The 24347-nt window shown below is 40.7% G+C and overlaps 1 protein-coding gene across 1 annotated transcript in view; it reads right to left on the bottom strand.

Moving 5' to 3' along the window:
- APP (amyloid beta precursor protein) overlaps nucleotides 1-24347 on the bottom strand; it is a 204558-nt gene that overhangs the window by 128662 nt on the left and 51549 nt on the right. Inside the window, 1 exon segment of the mRNA XM_032680859.1 lies at nucleotides 9646-9775. Coding sequence (XP_032536750.1) covers nucleotides 9646-9775 — 130 coding nt within the window.

Below are 24347 nucleotides of genomic sequence, written 5' to 3'. Positions count from 1 at the left end.
CTGATGGCAAGCACTTTGATACAGCAAAGAAAACACAAAAGCATGAGAACAGCCCACAAAAACAGTTTAGGTCACGTGGTCAACAGCAGGTACCTTCAACACAAAATCAGAAAGGGTGTAAGGTGTACAAATGAGCATCCAGAGCATTCCCCGAGACAGTGTTTCACAACTTCTACAGACACAACACTAAGGCCCCTCACACCTGATGAGTTATCTTGTAGCAAACTGTTGGGTTTCAAAACTTTGTAGGCTCTCAGCACCCAAAAGATGTGACAGATGAAAGAGGACCTCATATACACACTATGCAACAAAATATACAACTATGCAGTGTCTTGTTTGCTTGAAACCTAAAGGTCTCCTCATGAAATACAGGGTGAATGGCTATTCCTCATCCATCTTCTCCAAGCTACTCATGACTTTGCAAAGCATCGTCAGAACCTCCAGTCACCTTCCTTTCTATGCTGGAAAGATCTCTTCTACAGTGTCATTTCTTCTATGGGAGCCACATCACACTTCAAGCATCATACTTCAACATATTCACATCACTCTTAACTCAATTTTGTACTTCTTATGAGGTGAGGAAGACCAGAACTGAACACTGTTCACAAACAAAAGTGAGTCCCTAACTGCCACAGAGGTAGTGTTCTGTGCCTCGTTCCCCACTCCTTTCCTAATAACCCCTAAAACTGTTGGTTTTGACACCAAAAAAAGCTATGTTTTCACAGAGCTAGTAATACCTACCTTCTCAATCCTGAGAAGTTAGAGACTACTCACGGTGTCACCATATACACTACAGTAAGATTAATGCATTTTGTGCTCCTCCCATGACCACTGCTCTGACTACATCAATTTTTGCCTGCCATTTTACATCTAGTCAATCAATATCAAAGTCCCATCTGAAATTCCTTGTAGTTTGCCTTTATTAATTCTACCTTGAATAACTTAGTATCTTCATTAAATGGGTCACCTCACAATTTACCCTCTCACACATACTTTGAACATCACTGGCACAAGAACTGATTCCTTGAGATTTTACTGGTGACCTTTCTCTACCTTGAGGACGGACCATTAATTCCTGCCCTTTTTATCTTTCTCTTTATGTAGCCACATAAGAGTTTTCTCTTCTATTCCATGGTAGATTAAATTCTTTAATAGCTTCTGGTAATGGACCTTGTTAAATTTCTTTTGAAAAATCAAAGGAGACACACTATCCATTTGCCTGCCCACTCCTTTAAAAAACTGAGTCTCTTGCTCAGTACCCTGCTCACTGACAAGTCCAACATTCCTGGATGTTTAGCACTTCAAAAAAGCATCCCCTATCCCAAAGAGGCTTACTGAAATGTATTTCTAGAATATTCCCTAGCACTTTTCAAAAATATCCAGTGATTCCCATCACTGACTCTTCCTCTGCATCAAATCTGTTGGCAACATTCAGGCCTACTCCGAGACCCGAACGTATTTAGCATGAGATCTTAGAGCCACTTTCAGTTAGGTGATAGAATTTTTGGGAAGATGCTACATATGCAGACCAATTTAGTGGCCATGTGGGTAAAACGTACGCTTCCCTTTCTGTCCCTCTCCCCATCTTTCCTTCCAAGGAGGCTAAAACAACAACACACTTTAATTAGCAGGATTCTCCTACTCCAAAATTAAGTGTTCTGTGCTGAAGGAAGAAAAAAAAATAAACAACAACAGATCAATCAGCTCTGTGGCACTACAAAGATGCTCAGATGAAAAGTTCCTGGTCTGTCTGTTCCAAAAACTGGATGCACACAATGAATAAGCTGTGAAACTTATGCAGCAACTTCACACATACACATAAAGGCTATTTCAAGTGCTTTACAATTTGGAGCCCAACTATGAACAGATACTTTTGGTTTTGAAGTTTCTCTCCAGCTTTTCTCCAGCCTTCCAACTAGAAATTTGGGATGACACTCCTCTCCTTAATGATCTTTATGAAACAAAACCTACGATCTCCAAAGTGTTTGGGTAAGGGCAGAGAAAGTTCTCAGAGGAAAATCAGGTTTGTCTTCAGGCAGGATCTGTGTGGTGAGCAGTAACTCAGGTGTGGGAGAGGTCAGGCCAGGAGGTCAGCAGGAAACACGGAATAGCTCATTCAAGTGCCCACAGAGGGACAAGGCAGGCAGACAATGCCACCCCTCAACCAGCCTCCCTGGTACCCCCTGCACAGGAAAGGTCAAACTATGATTGGGGGCACCTTAGCTTTCCGCTTTTCTAATTTTTGAGCTCTTTTTAACCTTATTAATACTCTTTCAGCACTACTTTTTGCAGTTAACTCTGTTTATATAAAGTACTGCAGAAAAAGCAGGAACGTGCTGCTTTTAATCCCCGATACCTCAATATGGCAGAGTTACAAGTGACAGAAAACTCAGTCCAACAAACACCGATCATTCAAGCAGGAAACTGATTTATCTTTTTAAGCTCCTAAACATTCAAACAAACAAACAAACAACTAACAACAGCAACAATAGTATTTCCTACCATGCTGTCTTTAGCAAATAGTTATGAAGACGACTTTCACATGCCAGTGACCATGTCCCATGAGCTGTTCCTGAAGTGTGGACACTAGCTGTTCTGATTTCCTTTGTCCATTGTAAAGAGACAAATAAACATATCATTTTCAATGCTTACCTATAAGAATTTTTTTTACTGCTTTAGGAGTAGACCTGCAGAACTGTGATGTTCAAGATCTCGTAAAATTTTTTGTGTTGTGACCTGTTCCACAAATCCTTTTCTTATTAAAACCTTACTCACCAAACAAGTAAAACATATGTACACCTTAAGAATGCACAGAAATACACAAGTTCAGATTTCTTTCTTCTTCTGGTCTTGTTCTACAAAAATAAGCCATTTCGTATTTATTCTTAGTCATACAAAAGGTACATTCTAGTCATTGGGAGAATGCTAATTTTGCTTTATCTCTTCACTTCAGGGTTTCTTACGCCTCCAGCTAGGATTTGGCTAAACCAACAGCTGAACTGATGTTTGGCTCAAGTGAGGAGGTGGAAGCCTCCAGAAACAGAGCTGTGACTGCCTGAGCAAGCTTTTGTGCTACCGGTAGGCAATCTCATTCAGGATTTCTCTGCCCACTCCCTTTTCCTCCAGCTGATATTTTGTTCCCTGAAACATGCCAAAGGCCACTTTAGCAGTTTATACAGTCCTGTTTTGAGAAGAAAAACACTTGAACAGACACATTTATAAACCATGAGGCGATAGAGCTACTTGGAATTATAATAAAAATATACACTTGTTATTGTTTGTATGAATGATCAGTAACCCAATGATGCTTAACAGCTCTTTCTCCTCTATTACTGAAGTTGAACATAAAATCCAGGCCAGAAGAGTTCAGGTATAACAGAAAACCATTTCTATTCACTGAAGCATGTCAGGGCACGCTCTTAATTACACCACTGCACAGAAGCACATTTAAAAACACATTGTAAGAACTGAGGCCCTAAAAGCTTGTGGCAACGAGTTTAGCTGTGAGGACACAGCAACAGAAGAGAACACTGCCATCACAACAACAAGTTGCTGTCAACATGCAGCCAAGCACAGTTCTGGACCTGGGCAGGGAACTGGTTTGGGAGCATGTGCCAAGGCCCTGCTGCAGTGGGAGGAAGCCAGTGTGGTAGGACACCTCATTACCCCTACAACGCTCTCAGTTTCACCAAAAAAATGTGCCTAGTTATCTCTTCAGGCAGGGCCTTCTCACCCACCTGTCAGCACTCTACCAAAAATACCACTAGTAGGCAGGAATTCTGTGAGGGAGCAAAGACAGAGATCAAGTATTTCCCTCAGTGAGCAGTTACACCTTCCACTGCGCCTAGGATTGCTCTAATACCTATGGACTCCCCACTAAGCAATTCAGATTGTCAGTATTTTTGGAGATCCTCTCCTTCCTGTCAGCTAGCACTGTCAGAAAAACTAGACATGATGTAGTTGTGTAGGCTGAAACTAAGAGAATTTTTTTATTTTAGGCAGAGTGTGGTGTGAGGCTTGTCTGCATCACTCACATGGCTGAGCAGAGACTGAGGCAAGCTGGAGGCGGATAGCTAAACTAACGGGGACAGAAAAACTCTAGGACAATTCTTTAATATCATTCTGTTGATTAGGCATTGCATGGAAAAACCAGTGGAAAGTACTTCCAAAGTATCCAGAAGAGAAGCTCTGCCACTGCAATTAGAAATAGGTGCACTAGAGTGTGCTTCTTAGAGGAGGAAAAATAGCAAGTTCTGCCATGTAGCAGAAGTAAACAGGCACTTCACATGCTTGTGTGAAAAAATTCCACTGTTAAAATTGCAAGTAAGCTACTAGAAGAATCAGAAGAACTGTCAATGACATATATCTCTATTTAAATGATTCATTCCAGGCATAACCTTGGTGTTTACTTTAATTGGCTAGGCACACATATCAAAACTTGAGCATGCCTCTTCTTCTGACATCAACAAGTGGATAACTTCACAAGCTGTTAAAATAATAAAGCATGACAAGTTAATAAGTATTTTCAAAAATGTTTTTGTTAAAACCAGAAACAGAAGCCAGCTTTTCACTTCGTAACCAAACAGCAAAACATACTTGTCATATAACCTAATTCACTTGTTTATGAACAAATGACTGCAAGTAATCACGTTTGGATTGACAGAGGCTATATACATAATGAGATTCCAATACATCTGGATCCTTCAAACACTGTCTGAGTGCAGTGCTTAGCAGCATACATTAACAGGATAATGAGGCAGAGTCACACATGAGCAAGCACTTTACACAGCACACTTAATCAGTGCCCTGGTAACTTCCCTTTTACCCTCACCATGTCCTGCCTGCCATGGCCACGACTGATCTACCAACATTCACATAACTGAGCCTCTCCTCCCTCTCCAGGGCTGTGATGCACAATAAGCAGCTCTGCTGGTGTGTATTTCACCAATAGAAAAGGAAAGGTCACCTATTCAGAAAAGCATGGCCACAAATTTATCCAAGGTATTCAAAGAGACATGGCACAGAGACAAGGATGCCTGCTCCCACCACCAGCAAGGAACAGGGAATGAATTACCTCATTTCACAGCCCACACTGCACGAATTCACCAGCTGCTTTTCCTCAGGCATGCAGTGAAGACAGGAGAGAGCACAAACCAGAACAACTTTTTATCCACACTGCCCTGACAGAGGCAGAAATCCTGCCCTCCTGCTGTTGGTGGCAGAGCTCCTACCAACACTTACATGCCAGGTGAGTGGCAATGCTATTTCCCCAACAACAGTTTCCATAAAGCAAAGCAGAAACTCTGGCTTTTTGGCACTGTCTGATGCAACCCTGCAGCTGTGCCACCCAGCAAGTCTGCTGTCACCATTTTGGAGGGCTTAGTTTTAGAACCACATGCCATGTGCCTGCTGCAGTTGTCAGGATGGATGGCAGCACAAACACTGACACTGTGAGAAGGGAGCGCTCCAGATGCCCACCCTTCCACCAGCACATCCCATGGCTCCTCATCTTCGCCTGATCACCTAGACACATCCATGGCTCTATGTCCAGCAATACATCCCTCACTCAAGTAGCATAAATTAACTCTTTAAGATTTGTATTAGTAAAAGAATCCCAACTAAACCTCAAATCCCACACGTTTGTCCCTTGTAGGCAGCACTGACACCACATTCAAGAGACCTAAATAGCCATCAAGATTCTTATTTTTGTCACAAAGTGGCTGACAGAGCTTGAAAGCCATAATAAGGACACATTGGAAGATGTTTTCTAAAAGCAGGAAGACAGTTTTAAGGTAAATGCCTTCAGTGTGTTCCCAAAGGTAACTAAAATTTACTCAAAAATTTTCTTTTCACGAGAAGTTTCCCCTCTTCAGCAAATTGAAACTGTACAGTAATCCCATGTCCTTGAGAGCACACAATGAATACACTGGTAAATCAGATTTATTGCACGAGAATATTTTCTGAAAGCTTTCAGATTTAAGAACACTGCAAAGTCCTGCACACAGGCACAAAAATCATAGCTTATATTTCATTAAAAGCTCTTCTTCTTTGGATTCAAATAGAAATATTTTTAGAGGTCATATTTCTGTGGTCACTGCAAAGACACATGGCTGACCCAAATAAGGGACTTTCATTTGCCTTATTTAAATTATGGCTTTTATTGTTTAGTTGCATTCTCTTAAGAAAATATGAAGCTGTGAAACCTAGTCAATCTCACAGATGTTACTAAAGTGTACTGCTACAAACAAATGCTGTAACTACTGTCCTGCAGGAGTCTCAAAGATGAAAAACCCCTGGAGCAGCCAAGGGCTGTAGTGATATGTTCTCCACACGTCTCAGAAAGCCTCGGCTGATGACTGCAATGCAAATGGACTGTGAAGACGCTCTGGCCTGAGAGCAGCCAGATTTCTGTCACTCACTGCTTCTCAACCCTGTGAAAAATAAATGTCACGATGGAAGAAACTACTGCGCTGACTCAAGATACTCGAGGTGATCCTCACAGCAAAGTAAAATTAATGCTCAACCCTGAAATAAGCTGCCCACTGCCAAATGTACTTACGGCATCTTAATTCTTACCAGATAGCTTTAACAGTGGTCTACAGCAAGGGTCTATTCAGCACTAAAATTACCAAGGAATGGGCACTGCCAATGCCCAACTTCTGAAATTGCTCACACCAAGGACAGCTGAGGCACATGCAGAGCTGCTAGGCGAGATGCAACTTTTATAAATTATCTTTTAACACTGAGGAAGTACTAGGAGGAGACAAAGAAATAAAGAAGGTCTCTGGACTCCTCAGCTCTGTAAAAAAAATAAGATTTAGGAAAAAGTATTTCAAGACAGACATAGTACTGCTCACGGTGATAATTTATAAAATCAGTATCCTCATAACACTGAGCTGTTAGTTCAGGTTATAAGATTACCTACGAAAAAGACCTCAACAAGCCAACATGATATTGGATAAAATTACGAGAAGTGATAGTCTGCCAAAGCTATGACACACTGACACACTGAATTCAATCAACTCCCTGCCTCCAGTCTACCCCTTGACATATAAGGCACCAAGAATATTCAAGGTATTTGACCACAACTTTTATACTACAGAAAAAAAATCAAAGTAATTTAAAAGGGTAATTAATTGTCCAACCGAAAAACTAAATAAATACTCAGTTAAAAAAACCCCAAATAACACTTTTGGGCAGGAATGACTTCTCTCAACGGGCTGTGCTCTCAGCCTCATGTGTGGGGAAATGACCCACTTCTCCATCCTCCTCCTCTAATGAACTTTTACCACATGTAAGAAAGTACAACACACAACGAGCACGAGTGCTGGTTGACAGAGAAATCAGTGCTGGTTGACAGAGAAATCACAGATAATGGCCACAGTCACCATTTCTCCTCCAGAGGAAGTAATTATGTGGTCACCTATCCCCAGTAAACCCTTGGGAACATCAGTATCTAAGATTTATTCTAATCAGGGGCAAAAGATGCATGTCAGCATAGAAGGAGGATGACAAACACAAACACTGGCAGAAATGACTGCATAAACTTCAATTACAATGAAATCAGATAAAAAATAACATATGGGGGCATTGAAAAATAGAAAACAGGAGCTAAGTGCTAATGAGCATGAAGTGTTTAAAAGTCTAAATTTTTTGCCTTCAAACCCTACCTTGCTATCTAACAGACATACAACCTGCAATAATTTTTCCTTCAAAACTGCAACTCAAGAAAGACACCTTAAAAGTCCAAGTCCAGCTTCTCACTCCTGCAAGGAACTGCATATAGTCCTGTTCATAAATTTATGAACTTCCTTCTACATGATTAGACTTCTTATGCCTTTTACCAGAAGACTGTTGGAGCTCCTTATGCTTGCAGATACTTCCTTATAATTTGCAGATTAAATTTATTCATGGCCAATTTATATTCATTTGCTCTTCCAATGACATTGTCTTTTAGCTTAAATTAGGTTGTAAGTTCTCCAGGGCACTGACCAAATCTACATAAAAACAGAGACCTGAGCATAACAGTTCCCTGATCTTAATTCAGAGCTTTGATTATGATAACAAGACAATAAATAATAAAAATTAGTTTTTATAGTACCACTAGTCTGATGTTCTTCCGCCACATCTCTCATTAGTGTAAGTGCACTTGCATGGAAGCTGATCAAATATATCATGATGACTCTAGGTGAGATTGCAGTTCTGCCTTACCTCTAACAATTGCTTATCTGGCTCTACACATGTATTGACACTACAAGCTGATGTTTCTATCCTAACTACGAAAAACCAAAGAAAACTCAGCAAAAAATGGGTAGAAGAGCATGTCCCTTTTAACATTAAAACATGTGGTGGGACTGGCCAACTCAACTCATGTAGAAGTCTGGAAAACACACCAAAACCAGCAGGCTCCTTCCCACAGTCAGAATTCATATTGATATAGGCAGGTCCTTCTCATCACAGAAAGTCTTGAATCTGGGCTCTCCCTGAAGACTTTTGCCCAGAACAAACTAGTCCCGTAGAGCCTCAGTAGCATCAACAATGATATTCTGCAGTGTTAGAAACACCTGGTTTGTATCCATACAAACATCCATCATATCTAGAAACTTTACGGACAATAAAACTTCCCTGGTACTTGGTACAGATTTTGTACACCTGCTGTTTTGGCATCTTCTACCAGATTGGTAACCTTCTTGTTAGTTAGTTTGCAGGTCCAGCTTTGCTAAGATGACACAGCCGCTGCCTGGGCATCAGACAGAGTGTGCCATGTGTTTTGTTCACAAATGAACAAAAATTCTAGAAACATCGTGCATTTTCTGGATTTCTTTCATTATTTTTTTCAGAGAATAACTGGTCTGAGTTGCTTTCCGTGCCTTCTAGTTGCTCTGGATTAGTAGAAAAGCAAGTTCTAGCTCTGAATTCCACCACTTATCATAAATCAAATTGCAGTGGTAAAGCAACATATTTAAATAGCTCACTGAATAGCCTCAAGGAAATGCTGCACCCAGAATGTTAATGAAAACATCAAATTAATGTGATTCCATTTTCCAGATGCTGACAGAAGTAAGGTTTAACAAAAAATTGAAGGCCCAAACCTCCCTTTTAATTGATTCAAAGCACCAAGGACACAGGAGAGAGTACCAAGCAACTGCTACAAAAATAAAGTTGCAGAAAGAAACAGGGAGATTCATAATCTAGCTTTTGCTTTTTTTCAATAAAAACAGATTGTCTTTCACATAAGAAATAGATATTTCTTATCATAATAATAGATATTAAAAAAATAACGAGGGGGAAAAAAGTAGTGCTTAGGGAAAAGATGGATAACTGATAAGCAAACAAACCTGTAAACTGGGTGTACATATGCTTGTCTATACGTAAAGAAAAGAGGGGAGAGGACAGATAATGACAAAAATCGGAGTAAGCGGAAGACTGGTTTGTAGTCACTCATGAAAACAGCACTGGGAAGAGCAGGAGTATTTCCTTTCTAGTTAATTCAGTTTCAAAGAACTGAACAATTCGACAAAACCCACCTCAGAAAAGATGATAATACTGAAGTTTCTGAAGATATTTATGTAGATTCTCTATCTTTTTCATGAAGAGACTGAAAAAATGAGAGCAAGAAAACCAGACTGAAATCGAGTCACTCACCCAAACACCTGTAGGGAACCACAATATGTGGGTGGCCATTGCACTGCTTCCATCCCCTCTTGCACCAGTTCTGGATCGTTACTGGCTGGTTGGCTTCAACAACATTGGTGATTTGCAATTCAGGGTAGACCTGGAGTTAAAAGTATTAAAAAGGACAAATGTTATCACAAATATCCACTCTAGGTCATGCAATACTGTCATGTGTTTGGAACGTGGATATCATCAACACAATATTAATTTTTCCTCTCTTCTCTGTGTCTGTTCATCAGTAAAAACACGTGGCTGCCAGCTCAGAATAATTATGGTGGTAACAGCTGGCTGTCAAAATTATAACTTGGACAGTTATGCTTGACTAAGCTAAAGATCAGGTAAACAGGTGTTTCATGTTCTCCTCCATGTCTCAGCTACTGCAAAAATCCATATGTACAGGGCATAATCTTCATTCAACTAAAATTAATAGCATGTCTTTATGTTTATCTCAACTATTTTAACAAACATCATAATTCTTTCCCCCTGCATAGTATCAACAGCCTGTTGAATGAGTTATTAGTATTTAGGCTTACATGACCAATTTTTAAATTGCCGAGATCAACATTCTATCTGCTTTAATACTGCAATACACTTCTACATCCACAACCATGCCATCACAACAAACTGGTTGACTAATTTATTGACAAACCACAACTTCGGCTTTCTATCCCCCTGAACCCCTTTATCCCATCCCCCTTTTCCAATTTTACTGCCAATAATGGCTTATATGACCACCTTCACTGAGGATGGGTCTTAGTCACTGACTTCTGTGTAGACACACCTCCCAGTCACCTCCTGCGCTCAACATTTCATTCCACCAGGAGCACGTTACCTCACACTACGCTGGGAAGGAATTTCAGAGCACACAAACCACATCCTTATGGATAACACTTAAAAGGAACATGGGCTCCTGGAGCACACCTAATGAGTGGTTAGCCCACACCAGCAGGCCAGGGCCAGCCAAGGTAAAACCTGCCAAGTGCACTCAGCGTGGACACAGCCCCTGCTGCTTCACTCCACGCTCCCAACTCACTGTACCACAGCAGCTGCTGACACAGCCCACGGCTCTTGCTTTTCATTTTTCAAACTGGCTATCTACCAGCCGTAACATCAAACTCAGAAAGAAGGTTCTAGTTTTCTTTTGCTTTTTCTCTAGCAATCCTAACAAATTTCCAAGTGTGTCAACTCTGAGGATTTAGGTGCACTGAAAACTACTGTCTACCTACCAGTGGAAAAGCAAAACAAGGAACAAATCTGAAGCAATTGCAGATGCTCCAAAAACATCCTGTAGAGAAGGAACATAATCCACAATAGAGAGAGCTGGGTTAAGATTGGTGAATTCTGAGAGTCCAAAACCAGTGCCTGAAAAACCCCTGGAAGAACCTCAACAGCCCTGCTGATTTGTTTGAATCACGGATCTCCACCAAGCTCACAGCAGGTGTGCAAAGCCTGTATTAAGTACCAGGGAGGTTTTATTGTCAGTAAAGTTTCTAGATATGATGGATGTTTGTAACAACATGAAATAGGTATTTCTAAACCTGCAGAATATCACTGTTGATGCTACTGAGGCTCTATGGGACTAGTTTGTTCTGCGCAAAAGTCTTCAAGGAGAGCCCAAATTCAAGACTTTCTGTGATGAGAAGGCACTCCCCTGAATAAAGGCTAAAATCTAACACTGGCAAAAAATGAAGCAAGTAGGCTATTTCACTCAGCTTGAGGAAAAGTCTCAAACTTTAAAAGACACTAACAAACAACACTACAGCCTCCTCACATATGAGATCAGTAGTCTTCGAATGATTATGCTCTGGTCCACATGCATGGGAACAACAGAAAGTAATCAATGCATGATTAGAAATAATTGGATATAATTCTTACTTTCATTAAGAGACAGGAATGGGCTAGTATAATTGTAAAATCAAACTATATTAACAGCCTAATGCACAAAAAAAGGGCAGGTACAGTAACAATGCCAAGGAAGTGACTACAGAACGAAACACTGGTTAAACAATGCTACAGAGTTTGAATTTTAACCCTGCCTTCTATTACAAAATAGAATTTTTTAATCAGATACTTCTTGCCTTGTGCAAGCACTTCAAAGAAGCCATCTGATACATCTCTGCCAGTTTTGACAGCACTTTCAGCTCACTACAGCCGACGGCTGAAGCATCGGGGAGGCTGAAGGTGCAGCCTTGGATGTTAACCCAGCTCACGAGACACAGCACAATTCAATAAAGACCAAAGGGCAAAACTGAAGACTTAAAGAGGGAAAGTTTCCTGCCCTCAGAAGATTGCAGTTTTGCTTTGTTCTTTTTGTGACTGAGGCTGATGGTCATCGTCCACGTTACAAACAGAGCACCATTTTCACACTGCTCACTGAAAACGGTTCCAAAGGAACTTGCAGCTCCCCCTGCTCCATCAGTGCTTCAAATCCTGAACTCTGAACTTAAACAGCAAGGTTCAAGGAAAGTTCCCCTTTCTTCCTCAAGCTCTCTATCTTTTCCCTTGGGTCCCCTCAGTTCAGCAAACATATCTGCACACGCTCATGCTCTTGACTCCTGCCACAGCACTGCCAAAATGGATTAGGAGGTCACAGAGCAGGAAACTTCACACCTTAACTGCTGTGTAAATATTACACCACAAGGCACCAGAGCTGCCTCAAGAGCTAACAAACACACTGCAAGAGAAAGATTTGATCTTCTCTGGACACTGCCTTTAGCATTGCCATGCTGCACTCTTCCAGGTTCCTACCTCTGTAAACGGGTCACATTCCAGTAATTACAGCCCACAGTTACATAACATTGGGTGCTGTCACAAGCCACATGCTTGATATATCACAGTGACACCAACACCTTCTCATCAGGGACATCGTAACATTCCTCACGGTTAAGTGTCACTTGTCACTGACAGAGGAAGTAGATGCCTTAAATGAAGACAACTAAAAAAATTTCACAATGGCTGAACGGGAATGTTTCAGAAAAAAATCAAGACAAAAAAAAATCAAACCAATTTATTCATCCACATGAAGATGCGCATAGCTTTAAAGTGACAGGAAGTAGGATTTTGTTCCATGAGAACAAAAACACACTCAGTTGCTTTCCTGAGGTGAATTTCTAATGAGTAAGAGTGCACTATTAGTGTAGGCCCTCACTGAAACAATAAGATTAGAGAGGGAAATAACTTATTACTTTTATTTTTACTATTTCCCCAAACCACCATTTTAACTGGTGGTTAGTACAATGAACCAAATTCTAAGCAGTTAACAGCATTTGTCAAAAGTACGCAAGGACAAAGAAACACAAAGAGGCCTCTTCTTCTGCTTCTACATCAGTTACTAAACTCCTAATTTCCTCTGACAGGTCACACAAAGCTCCGTTCACCCTTCACGAGAGAAAACAGGCTTTGAATTTCATTATCAATAGGTTAATGCCAGTGTATGTGCTGAGGAAAGTTCCCCTCACTAGACTTACATAAGGTATTTGCTCTGAATTGAAGTGGGACCTACTTAGTGGCACAGAAAAATGAGCCTCATATTTATTTATAGTGTCCCTAATGAGCCAGTGTTCCTTCTAGAGAGTCCACACGAGCAGTGCTAGAAAGTTGCAGGAGATCCAAACTTTCAAAATTATCACAACTTGCTGTAGAGCAATTCCCTTAATACATCTTAAAAGAAACCACAGAAGAAACACAGATCAACTTAATCTAGAAAATATAAGTGGCAATCAAGAGTTACAGTTCATTTACTTCCACTGACATTACCAGCTCTCCTTATATACCGACTGCAGAAACAATAATCTAAAAAGCCAGTCAGGCTTCTGAGAATTTCATATAATCTTACTTATATTTGTGTTTACCACTACTAGCTCTGATTATGGATGGATTTAGGACTAAAATGTGTATCAGCTGTGTGATGCTTCCAGTTAACTTCTGGCAAGATGAATCACACCCCCCCCCCCCCCAGGAATATTCATACAGATAAAAGAAATTAAGAAGTTACAGCTATAAATAGTCAGAACAAAAATGAGGGTGGTTTTAGCAGTTGCATCTTTAGCAACTTGGATCATTTGAACACTTTGACAGGGGAAGATAACTCAAACTAGGATAGAGTTTGATTACATCCAGACTTTCCCCTGTGCTGTCCTCCCACAGCCTTCCCCAAAAAAGAAAAACAACAAACAACCACACAAGTTACTCTGTGGACAAGTTTACTTCCAGCTGAACCATGTGACTTTGTGCTTTAAATATACTATACTTACAGTATCGATGTTACTTTAAATACTGAGAACTGTTCACAGCAATTATCAGACAATTTACTTTTTAAAATTGTAAACAAAAATCACAAATGTGACAGAGGTAACCATTTACCTACCTCTGTTTGAAATGAGCAAAGAAGTGTTTTTTTTATCACTTCAGTGAAGTAATCTGCAAACAGTTACTACAAGCACAAAAGAACATACATGTTTAATAACCAATGTTTAGGAAGACTGTGGTCTTAAAATTGCTTGTGGAAAACATCCTTTGGCACCAATCACATCTGAAGGACAGCTAAACAATGCTCCAACTATGAAAACAAGCCCTCAGTTCCAGATCAACAAATTACAGTTGGATCAAAACCTATTTCTATTCCTTTCTAAAGTATATACGTGGTCCCCAGTATTTTGCACTGATGTGTTACTGAAGAGCAGTAACAAGCAGACCTGCTGCGCTCATTTCCACGTGTTTGGCATGTCCATGCAGAGGAAGGATATGACAATGATTTCTGTGTCTCTGCAACCTTTCCACTCTACGCCTTCGGAAGCAGCGACACTGCAGAGTCCCAGATGTCCAAGATCAGCTGCAGGAGTGGTGTCACATGAGCAGCAGTGACACAAGCACCATCAGCCCTGAATGAAATGCCCTGTTCTCAGCCCTGCAGTCTGTGTCTGGAAAACAGACAGCTATATGCAAAATAAAAGTACTATAAGTCTCAATGTAAAAATAGTTTATTACTGGTTTTTACAAGACCTTTTCTATATTACTACAGAGGGTCTTGGTATAAGGTAATGTTGAATCTTCACTGATTAAGTTAAACTCAAAATTGGGACTCAAGAAGCAGGAATTCTTCATCTAGTTGTTTGTTGGGTTTTTCTGTGGGTTTCTTTTTGTCTTGATTTGGTTTTGTTGTTTGGTTTTTTTTAACTTGCTGCTGCAAAGTCGTGTAACTTAAAGGCTAAAAATTATGTCAAACCAAAAAACCTCCATAGATGAACAACATGAGCATCACAAACTCTTGTGCGTAAAGACCCTTCCTTGAATGCTCTCATTTACAAGTAAAAAAAAAAACCCAAACATTAAACTGCACACACTTACCATATGGAACTATGGATGCTTATTGCCTTTATGTTGCCACATGCTTCAACCAGCTTATGTAATTATTTTGCCTGTTTCTCCAGCAGCTGCTGGCTCAAGTTATGATTTTTAACCCTTGCCTTTCATGCACCTGCTCTTGCCATAACTCTTGATCAGACCTGCAGGCTAACCATGTGAAGCAACACCCACTATAACCATAAATAAAGCCCAGTAAACCTATGTGAGCTCTGCAGTCCCCTGCATGGACACAAGAGTTGTTAGAGGTATGGGCATAACCCCTGCACTGAATCATCAGGTAAGAGGGAGACCAGAAGACATGCAAAGTTTAGAGAGATTTTAACACACCAACAGAAAACCACCACATGTGGTCAACTTTACTAGTCCAGAGAGCCCCAGAGGTCCAAGACAGCAGCTGTTGTGCTTGACAAGAGATGAACTCCATACTGCCACGCTGGCTATCTCCCAGCCACCACATTCTAGCCTCCTCCAGTTTTCCTCTGGCATTTACACAGTCAGCATTGCCTAACACAGCCCCATGGCTCTCCCTATGGCAGCCCCCTGCCCAGGAACCATCATCCCTCTGTCCAGCATGCTCCCATGGTCAGCAGGAACACCTTTCCTCCTCTGCCACATCTCTGCTGCTTCAGCTGTGCCCTGTCATGCTCAGCCACTCACTCCTGGGCTCCCTTCTACACACAGAAGTGAAGCTACAGGGCTAGCTGGCATCCCAGCTTTTCCTGTCATTCTCTGTGACCCAAGTAATGCCTTCACTTGCTCAGGGGGAATTACAAAAGGAGAGTCAAACTCAGCACTAGCTTCATTGGAGCAGCTTCCAAATTCTCTGTCATGGGCCAACAAGAGAAATAGCAAGGCAACCAAGAAGGAACAGGCCCTGTACCACAAGTCCCAGATGCCTGCTGCTGCAAGTTAATCAGCATGACATCTCAGGTATTTGAACTAATTTCCAGCTGCCATTTGGGAAGAGTGTATGTATATACCCTTTTAACCCTGCAGTTTAAAACAAAATGGAAGTAATCAATTCCTAAAATCAAAACCCCAAGCAATTACCTAGCATAAATAAGTAATCCCAGGCTGAATGTCTTCCAAACTAGACAGAGAATTTTTTCATTTAATTCCAAATTCTCAGGACAAGTTTCCAGAGACATACTACTTCTTACCTTCAGCCATATCCCCTAGCATCCATCCATAACACCCCTTAATTTTTAATAGCTGCAGCCTCACTACCTGAGTCGACCCTCAGCCTCATCTAGGAGTTTCACATACTGCTCTTATAACTATTTCTTTGGGCCCACCTGGTAAATGGGCCCAAACATCCTTTCCAACATCTCAGTTGCTTCACTGTCGCTGTTCAAGAGTTTCATGCCACAAAACTCATCCGCTGTTTCCACTCCTTTCACCCCAACTCTTGCCTCTCCCATCTGCTCAATGTTGGCATCCTGCTGGTTCCTGTTTCAAACCTCTCTGCTCATCCAGTGACTCTTAAGTTCCATGTTAAGAGGCAAATACTCTGTCCTCTTCTCTTAAGCATCTTTTAAATTTGTTCATTTTCATCTCCAAGCACGCAAAGCCAGCAATCTTTTCAACACTCAAACTAGTTTCCTTCTTTACTATTCCTATCATATACAAAGGAAAGTGAAACATAACAAAACATACAGGGGTTGTGGGGGTATGTGAGAGAGAAAGGAGATATGATGAACTTATCCACAGTTATCCACATATGGCATTATCCACAGATGAGGGGGAGGAAATGATGGGGGCAGACATCAAGATGTTGCTGCCATTTTACCCATGGTCACAAGAACATTCACTCACTGCTTTTCTCTGTGAGCAAGGCACATACAAAATCTTGGTATAGTATCCCAAGTACTTTGGGTATGGAGAGTGGTAGAAACATGAGCTGGTTTTAGTGCAGTGACCAGCTGGGTTGGTTTGCCCACCTGAAGGTTCGTATATACACGATTTCTCCTGTTAAAAGTCCCTAACATGCTTTTATCTGGAATTTCCCACTAGACTGCCACTTACCTTGTAATTAAAGCATTCAGAAAAGCTGCCAGATGTGTAGCAGCCTGCTCAACCCTGAACACTCACACATTGGCTTTCTCTGAGCACTTCCCTTTGCACTCAGGGAAGGCAGAAGCCTATAAAAGCAGAAATAAAGCTACACGGTCAAACACATTCTCCTCACTGCCTTTCAAGTCCTTGATTTTATAGCATAAATATGCTTGTATGCAGCAAGAAAACCAAACCAAAAACTTGGCCCTACCAGGAATACTCTGTTTACCACATCAGGTCTCTAAAGCCTCTCATGTAATTACAGAGGATATCCAGCTTCCCATACTGTAAAACCTCAGAGTAAACAGGGCTGGACTTACAGCCTCTTTTAAGTTGCTTCCCTGTCCACTCTAAGCACTTACAGGTGCAACAAAACACTTCTCCATAGGCAGAACTTCATATTCACAGAGAGTCCACTTTGCCATGTCACCACAAACCTGTTCATAGATTCATTCTGCTTGAAGGTGAAACTACATCTGCCTGTTACTCTACGGCATCACCAGAAGCATTTAAAAAGTTTTGGCTTTGAGGCAGTAGGGTTTTTTGGTGGGTTTTTGGTTTGTGTTTTTTTTTGTTTGTTTGTGGCTTTTTTGTTTGTTTCAGGTTTGTTTTTTTTTTTTATGTTTTTGCACTCTTTAATTAAATTTCTCCACAAATAAGGTTAAGTACTGGAGCCGTGAGAAAGAATAATACCTAATCAAGCTAACAGAGTATTTTTATCTCAAAGTAACATATGTACAAAGGACAAGTGCTGCTGTCCTCCCAAGAGGGAAAAAACATGTAGCCAGAAGTAGTTTAAAAACAATAACAAAAATCTCTTCCTTTAGGCATGATACCAGATTTCATCCACCCACTTCCCTCTTTAAAGGGTTGCCTGAGGCACTGTATCACCAGATCAAGGAAGGTGGGACAGTGTAAACAGCTAGAGAGCTTGGGTCTGGTTTTACAGGTTCTCCTGCAGGCTGTGGGAGAGAAGTGAGGCAAAGGGCTGTCCTGGCAGCAGCTCCTCCATCACATCAATATACCAAGTGCCAGTGATCTGCATCAGACAACTAACGCACAAGGAGGGTGCTTAAATATAACTGTGTTGGCTACAGCACTGGCATCCAAGGGACGGCAGTAAAGGCTCAGCTGATGTGGATCTTCAGTCCTTACTGTTCTTTTAAAAAAGCAAGCATGAGAAGAAAAAAAAAAACAACCCAACAAAAAAACCCACAGAACCAAACAAAAAAGTCTGACCTTTCTTTTTGTGGTATTATCATAAGGAAGATGAAACTCTGCATTTCATCTCAAGCATGATCCGTTTCAGAAAGGGCCAGCAGGGAAAGAAGCAGATCTTGTGCCAGCAATTTCTGCCCAAAGAAGAAGTACTGTTCTGAAGGCATGAAATAAAACAACAAAACAGCTTTGCAAAAACCACTACATGTGGAAATTTACTATTTCCTTCTCAAAGAAATCATCAGTATAAATGGGCTATAATATGTATTTCACATCACCAAATTACTAAACTGAACTAGTTTCACGAGCTTCACCCAAAGAAACCTCCCACCCTTCTATCAAACGGGAACATATGTGACTGAGTTATGTTTGTTGAGATCACAGTACAAAACATACCTAGGCTGTAGCATAAGACCTATGAAAATATACTTGAAAAACAAATTGTTCCCTATTCAAGTGTTTTTAAGTTCTGTTGCTGACGAAATGACCTACTTTATGTCAAAGTTGTCTTCGAGGCCATGCAAGAACCGTCACAAAGTAACAGGCTCGAGAACTCATTTTCCATAATCTAATTAATTTATGCATTCTTGAGTTTACTGCGGAAGTAGCCAAAGGGTAATTTATTACTCTGAGAGCCTGGATTCAGTTGCATGCACGCCCCAAGAGACAAACGTGGTGGTGATTTCCCTTTCCTTGAAATCAGCTTCAGGCTCTAGTACCAAGAATGTGAATTGGTAATACAAGGTCATATTCTGAAACAGTGGTTGTACTCCACCATCCAGCACACAGGAAAACAATGCAAGGTTTAGTCCTGCAGTGAAAGCAATTCAGAAAAAGTCAGAGAAATCTTCGATTTAGAAATGGACCATCTGATATTCTAAAATAAAAGCTGATCTCAAAACAAAAAAGAAGAAAATCAGAAGTTGAGCATGAGGAATGAAGCTATAGGGAGCACATTTACAGAAAAAACATTCAGATCAGTAACATTTCTTGTTTGTGAACCCAGGAGACGTGTATTTAGTGTTTTATATTTCCCTGCCTTGGTCCTTTAAACAGGATACCTAACCTGAGCAGCTCTAAGATGACACTGCATTTTTTTTTCTTTATAAATCAAACAGCAATCTTTTTTAATCATTCTTGTTCTTGTGGATGAGATATACATTACACAGACCATAGTTTTAAAATACAAACAGAGAATATTTAGTGTTAGCAAAAATAGGATAAAGGTTTTCTTTCCAAAGAAATAAAATCAATCATTTCTTGACAAATATTTATAAATTTGTGGTTTTGTCCAAGTTCTTTCTCATAACATCTTTATCAAGAGTAATCAGAAGTGCCTTACCACTGCCTTGCACAGATACAGCAATTCTGCCTGCAAACTGCTCTCTTAGGACAGTAACCTGCAAATACATGGCTGAAGATAAATCAGGTACTTCCTACGTCCAGTACCAATATTAACTATAACTCAGATTAAATGAAATTCACCATGAAAGCTCATCAATAGAAACTGTCACTAAGCATTTTCTGAAGCCCTGTCTAGTCATGTGAACTTCAATTTGGAGCCACTACCAAGACAGAACTTCATTAGTCTTTCAGGTTTCACATGTGTCTGTGTTTCAAATAACAGTGCTCCAAAACACAGGCAATAAATTCCAGTACGAAAGTTGAATAAGTTGAAAAAATGTACTTCAGTCTGATCAGACTCACATGGACTTACTCAGGATTTCATTTTAAACTTACATTATATTGAAGACTGAAGTAATTTTCAAATGCAAAAGACCCCTTATGATAAGAGTATGCAGTTAATACATATATGGTGCAAATTCTGCTTTACAGGAAACAGTATCTACCGCTCATATATTTGATAATACTCACAAAGCACCACTGAAAGCTAATGCCCAACAGGATATTAAGAAATCTTCATTAACCATTAAAAGCATCAAAGCTCAATTCATTTAGAATTCACTTTTATTCAAAATGTCCTGTTTCTCCAATTTTGCTTCATGTCAGGAGAAGAGAAGGAGAGTACAGAGAGGTCTCTTAAGACTGCTACCTGCAAACACCTTTGCAACAAAGCTTGGAAATTTGTCCAAGAAAGATGTAAATATTCTGGCTTATTTTAGTAAACTAGTCGGTGCCTTCATATCCAGTTGCTAAACTGGACTGAAAACCCAACTAATCCAACTTTTCTCCTAAATGCTGTGGCTGCTAAAGTAGTAAGCCATCATGTTGAGACTCGGAATTATTGTCCATAAGGGTATTTAACAGGACAATCTCCCAGTCATCCCCCCTTTTGAGAGCAAGGGATTTTAGCCAACAATCCTTGAGATGAAGCTGTGCCCTGGAGTCCTGGAGTAAATGCCAATTTGAAAGCAAAGCAAGAAATTAAATTGGCATCATCAAATGTGCTACACCCAGCAAAGTCCTACCATCCCTTTTCTACACCAGACTTCCAAGTCAGCCAGACTGCACACACACACACACACACAGACACAAGGTCAGTAGTGGCAGACTGAGTCAGCCCTAGGTCTGAGACTACAAGTACACATGCAGCATCTCCCAGGGCACTTCAGCAGCCCAACACTGGCTTTGCACTCTCCCAGGGCACTTCAGCAGCCCAACACTGGCTCTGCACTCTTTTTCAGTAAAATTATAACATCTTATTACTGCTCTTTTCAGAATGAAAACCCATGTAGCAGAATATCCCTCTCTGTTGCTGCATTACCACAGCAGACCCATGCTTTGTCTTTGCACTTCCTCAGCAAGCCCCACTGCTCACAGTGCAGTGCTGTGCACACAGCACAGGTTAGGGGCCAAAGCTTTTGGGGCATTTTTCCCACTTACAGGTAACGAACAATGCTGCAGAGCTGGCTATTGAACCTGGCAGACATGAGGGAGGAGAAAAGTTCTGACAGAAGCTGCTCGTCAATAGGTATCTAAGCACCAAAGCTCCACATGCATGAAGTTCCCAGTCACTGGGCTGCCTAAAGGCATCTGTACTTTTACCAGGAGCAGCTCTGAAGCGTGCAAACCAAAGAACATACTGTCTTAGTGCTCCATCCCCCACCAAAAAAGAAGCTGAACATTTTCTTGCCAGCTTTCTTCCTCCTGCAGTCTGTTCCCACACAGATGGCAAAATGTTTTTTGAGGCTTTGGACTGCATGCTCCACTGAAGCCAGTGGGAACCCTGACACCAGCTTCTCTAACAGAAATACTCAATCCGCCAACTCTAAGAAAGTTGGAAAAATGAAAAGCTTCCCCCCCTCCCTCCTTCTACAAAATAACAATCTCAAAAGGATTAGGATGGTTGCCAAATGGAGAAACCACTTCAGATTGCTCCCAGTGACTCAACTGACCACAGTGCTGTCAACGCCTAGAGAACAACACTGTTGTGGTGTAACAAAGTCCAATCATATCCAATAAAACTTCCACACCAATATACTGAGATATTATTCTCAAGTAGAAACAGGGTGTGCATTTCCAAGCACTCAAAGGCACAAGCAAAGGGAACATCCGAATAAACTTAAGTTCAAGTCAATTATGAATCCTCTGAGATGTGTCGATCCTGAATTTTAAAGGACAAAGTAAGGACTGTAGCTCTGCACCTGCTTTCCGATCCAAACCACTGTGCAGCTGGAACATGCCCATGCACATGCTCCCCTGCATCGTGCATCTTGCCAGCAGATATCCCAACCCACTTACAGAATCACAGAATCATCAAGGTTGCCAGTTCCTCAAAATCCACTTAATTAAATACAGCAATTTATTGTATGTCTCTTCATTTACTTTTGCTTCACAGTAAGACTGGCAAACAATACACTTAAATTAAAATGATCTTTGGCACCCCCTTTCTCCAACAGGAGCCAAGGTCACTGAATTAGACTGAAGTAAACATAAATAAATCAAATTTGACCATTTCAATCAAGGACTTCTTGACTGAAAGGATTTTCAAACTGCTTAAAAACAAACAAGAAATCCGTAACAGTCCATACTGTCTTGGCTCATCCCGGGAGAGAGATTGCTTCTTGACTCTCAGAACTGCACCTACACTTCTGTTGAAACTTTCAGAAACTAAAAAAAGCAGATCAAAGCTTTAAACAGTCTTATCTTCAGGATTATGTTACAATGCAATCTACTTTATTGCTGTGCTCTGTGGCTTAGCAGTTTGTGTTGTTTAGCAGGGTAACTGTTTCAGAGATAAGCTTTAATTTCTTTAGTACTCAAGAAAGTGAAACATTAAACTAGACTGAACTTCCTTCTCCAAAGACTAAGCAGCAAAATCAAGGTAAGGATTTGCAGATTTCAAATGACCCTGTATCTAATCCCTAGTGCACTGCAAGCTCTATTGCTGCAGCTCTGTGACAACCACCAGGCCGACCCTCTAACACTCCATGAAACAAAAAATTCTATGACATGGCAACACAATGTGATAAATCAATTTACAAACATCAAATCCATTTGTGCATTATGAAAAAGATTTTCATTTGCTAAACAACAGTGAAAAAGAATCTTTATCTTAGAAACCAGCATGTGAGGCTGGTGCTCCTGAGCACGGTCACTCCTTCTGTACCTCCAGCTGTAAAACCCTGGCAGAAACACAAGGAACAGCAAAACCAGAAGCAACTGGGACCCTGCATTTGAGATGTTGAGCCCATACCCTTTTTCTCAAAATCCTTATGACAGGACCATGGAACAGAAGTTTAGCAAATGACCCAGGAAAACTAAATTTCAGGTCAGATAACCACTACAAGGATACTGCATTACATCAAATTTCTCAGTCTTTCATTCACCTGTCAATTCTCCTCTGTCCTTCTTCCTGTCACCACTCTGCCCAAAAACACCAGCCTCATTCACATTTCTCTATTTTTACCCTCCTTTTCTCTCATTTTCGGCACAGGTTCTGGTATTTTGAATGTATTTGCTCTCCACTTACGTTTCTGCCGCTGTCCAAAATTAAATCATGGAGCCACATTTGCATCTCTGATTAACATATGTCCTGTTCTTCATTATAGGCTTGATTTGACATCTGTCTTCTACAACTAATAACATCAAATTTTTTTTGCCCTTTAAATTGCTCGCGTTGTCTTTGCCTACTGCCAGAGAAAGCTTGCTAGGGAAATTCAGGGATTAAGAGGATGTGTTCTTCTGAAAGCACACAGGAAAAAGTGGCAGAAAGATGTAGCGCTTTCAGAAACACCTAGAAAGCTTTTCTTCACGGGCTATTCAAAGATCATAGCAGATGCATCCTCTGGCCAGCTGTCCTAAGTAGTCCTGCCCTCCCCTTACACCTTTCCCACATCAGCATTCCAGCTCATCTGGTCCCTGCTGAGCACATGAGAGAGGGGAAACTCACCCTTTTCCTGTTTGTTTGAGGGGGTTGGCTTTGTGCCATTTCAGCTCCCTAAACTTCCTTGCTGCAAGATCAGACATATGCTAAAACTTGGCAGAGAAGAAATAAGGAGGAAGAGAAGAAAACTGATTTTTTTTTTTTTTCCTGCAGCAGCACATACCACTTAAGCTCAATACTTGTGCTAAACCGTTCTTCGATTTGGTAAGAACTTCTACAATTAGGTCATATCTGACCATCTCAGATCCAGCTACAGATCTTAAGCTACAACAGCTCAAGATCTTTAAGCTGTAAGTCTGCAAAAACAGGAACATTCAGGAACTTCAAATATGGCTGAATAAGGGAGATTCCTCAGTCCTCTGTGTTGCTCCAAACCAGAGTGGTGCTCTTGTATGGAACACCTGGATTAGAGGAATGAAATCGTGATAGGAAGACATCACACCACTACTCAACAGAGTGGCTCTGATCCATACTGGCTCCAAAATATTAAAACCCACCTTCCAGACTTCAGCAAGTAATTGCTTATTGCCATATCCACTGATGCGCTCTCAGCAATAGCTTAAAATTAGTTTCTGTGACAATCTCCTCTAAAATATTAAAAAATATACACATATTAACTTACATGGTATTACAAGTTTAGCTTTAATAAGATCAGTCTAATTAAATCCTCTTAGATTCCTTGTTTAGA

The sequence above is a fragment of the Chiroxiphia lanceolata genome, chromosome 2 (genome assembly GCF_009829145.1).
Source record: "Chiroxiphia lanceolata isolate bChiLan1 chromosome 2, bChiLan1.pri, whole genome shotgun sequence".
In the NCBI taxonomy this organism is placed as follows: Eukaryota; Metazoa; Chordata; class Aves; order Passeriformes; family Pipridae; genus Chiroxiphia; species Chiroxiphia lanceolata.
Note: the sequence above shows the minus strand (reverse complement) of the source record. Positions and strands in the feature narration are given on the sequence as shown.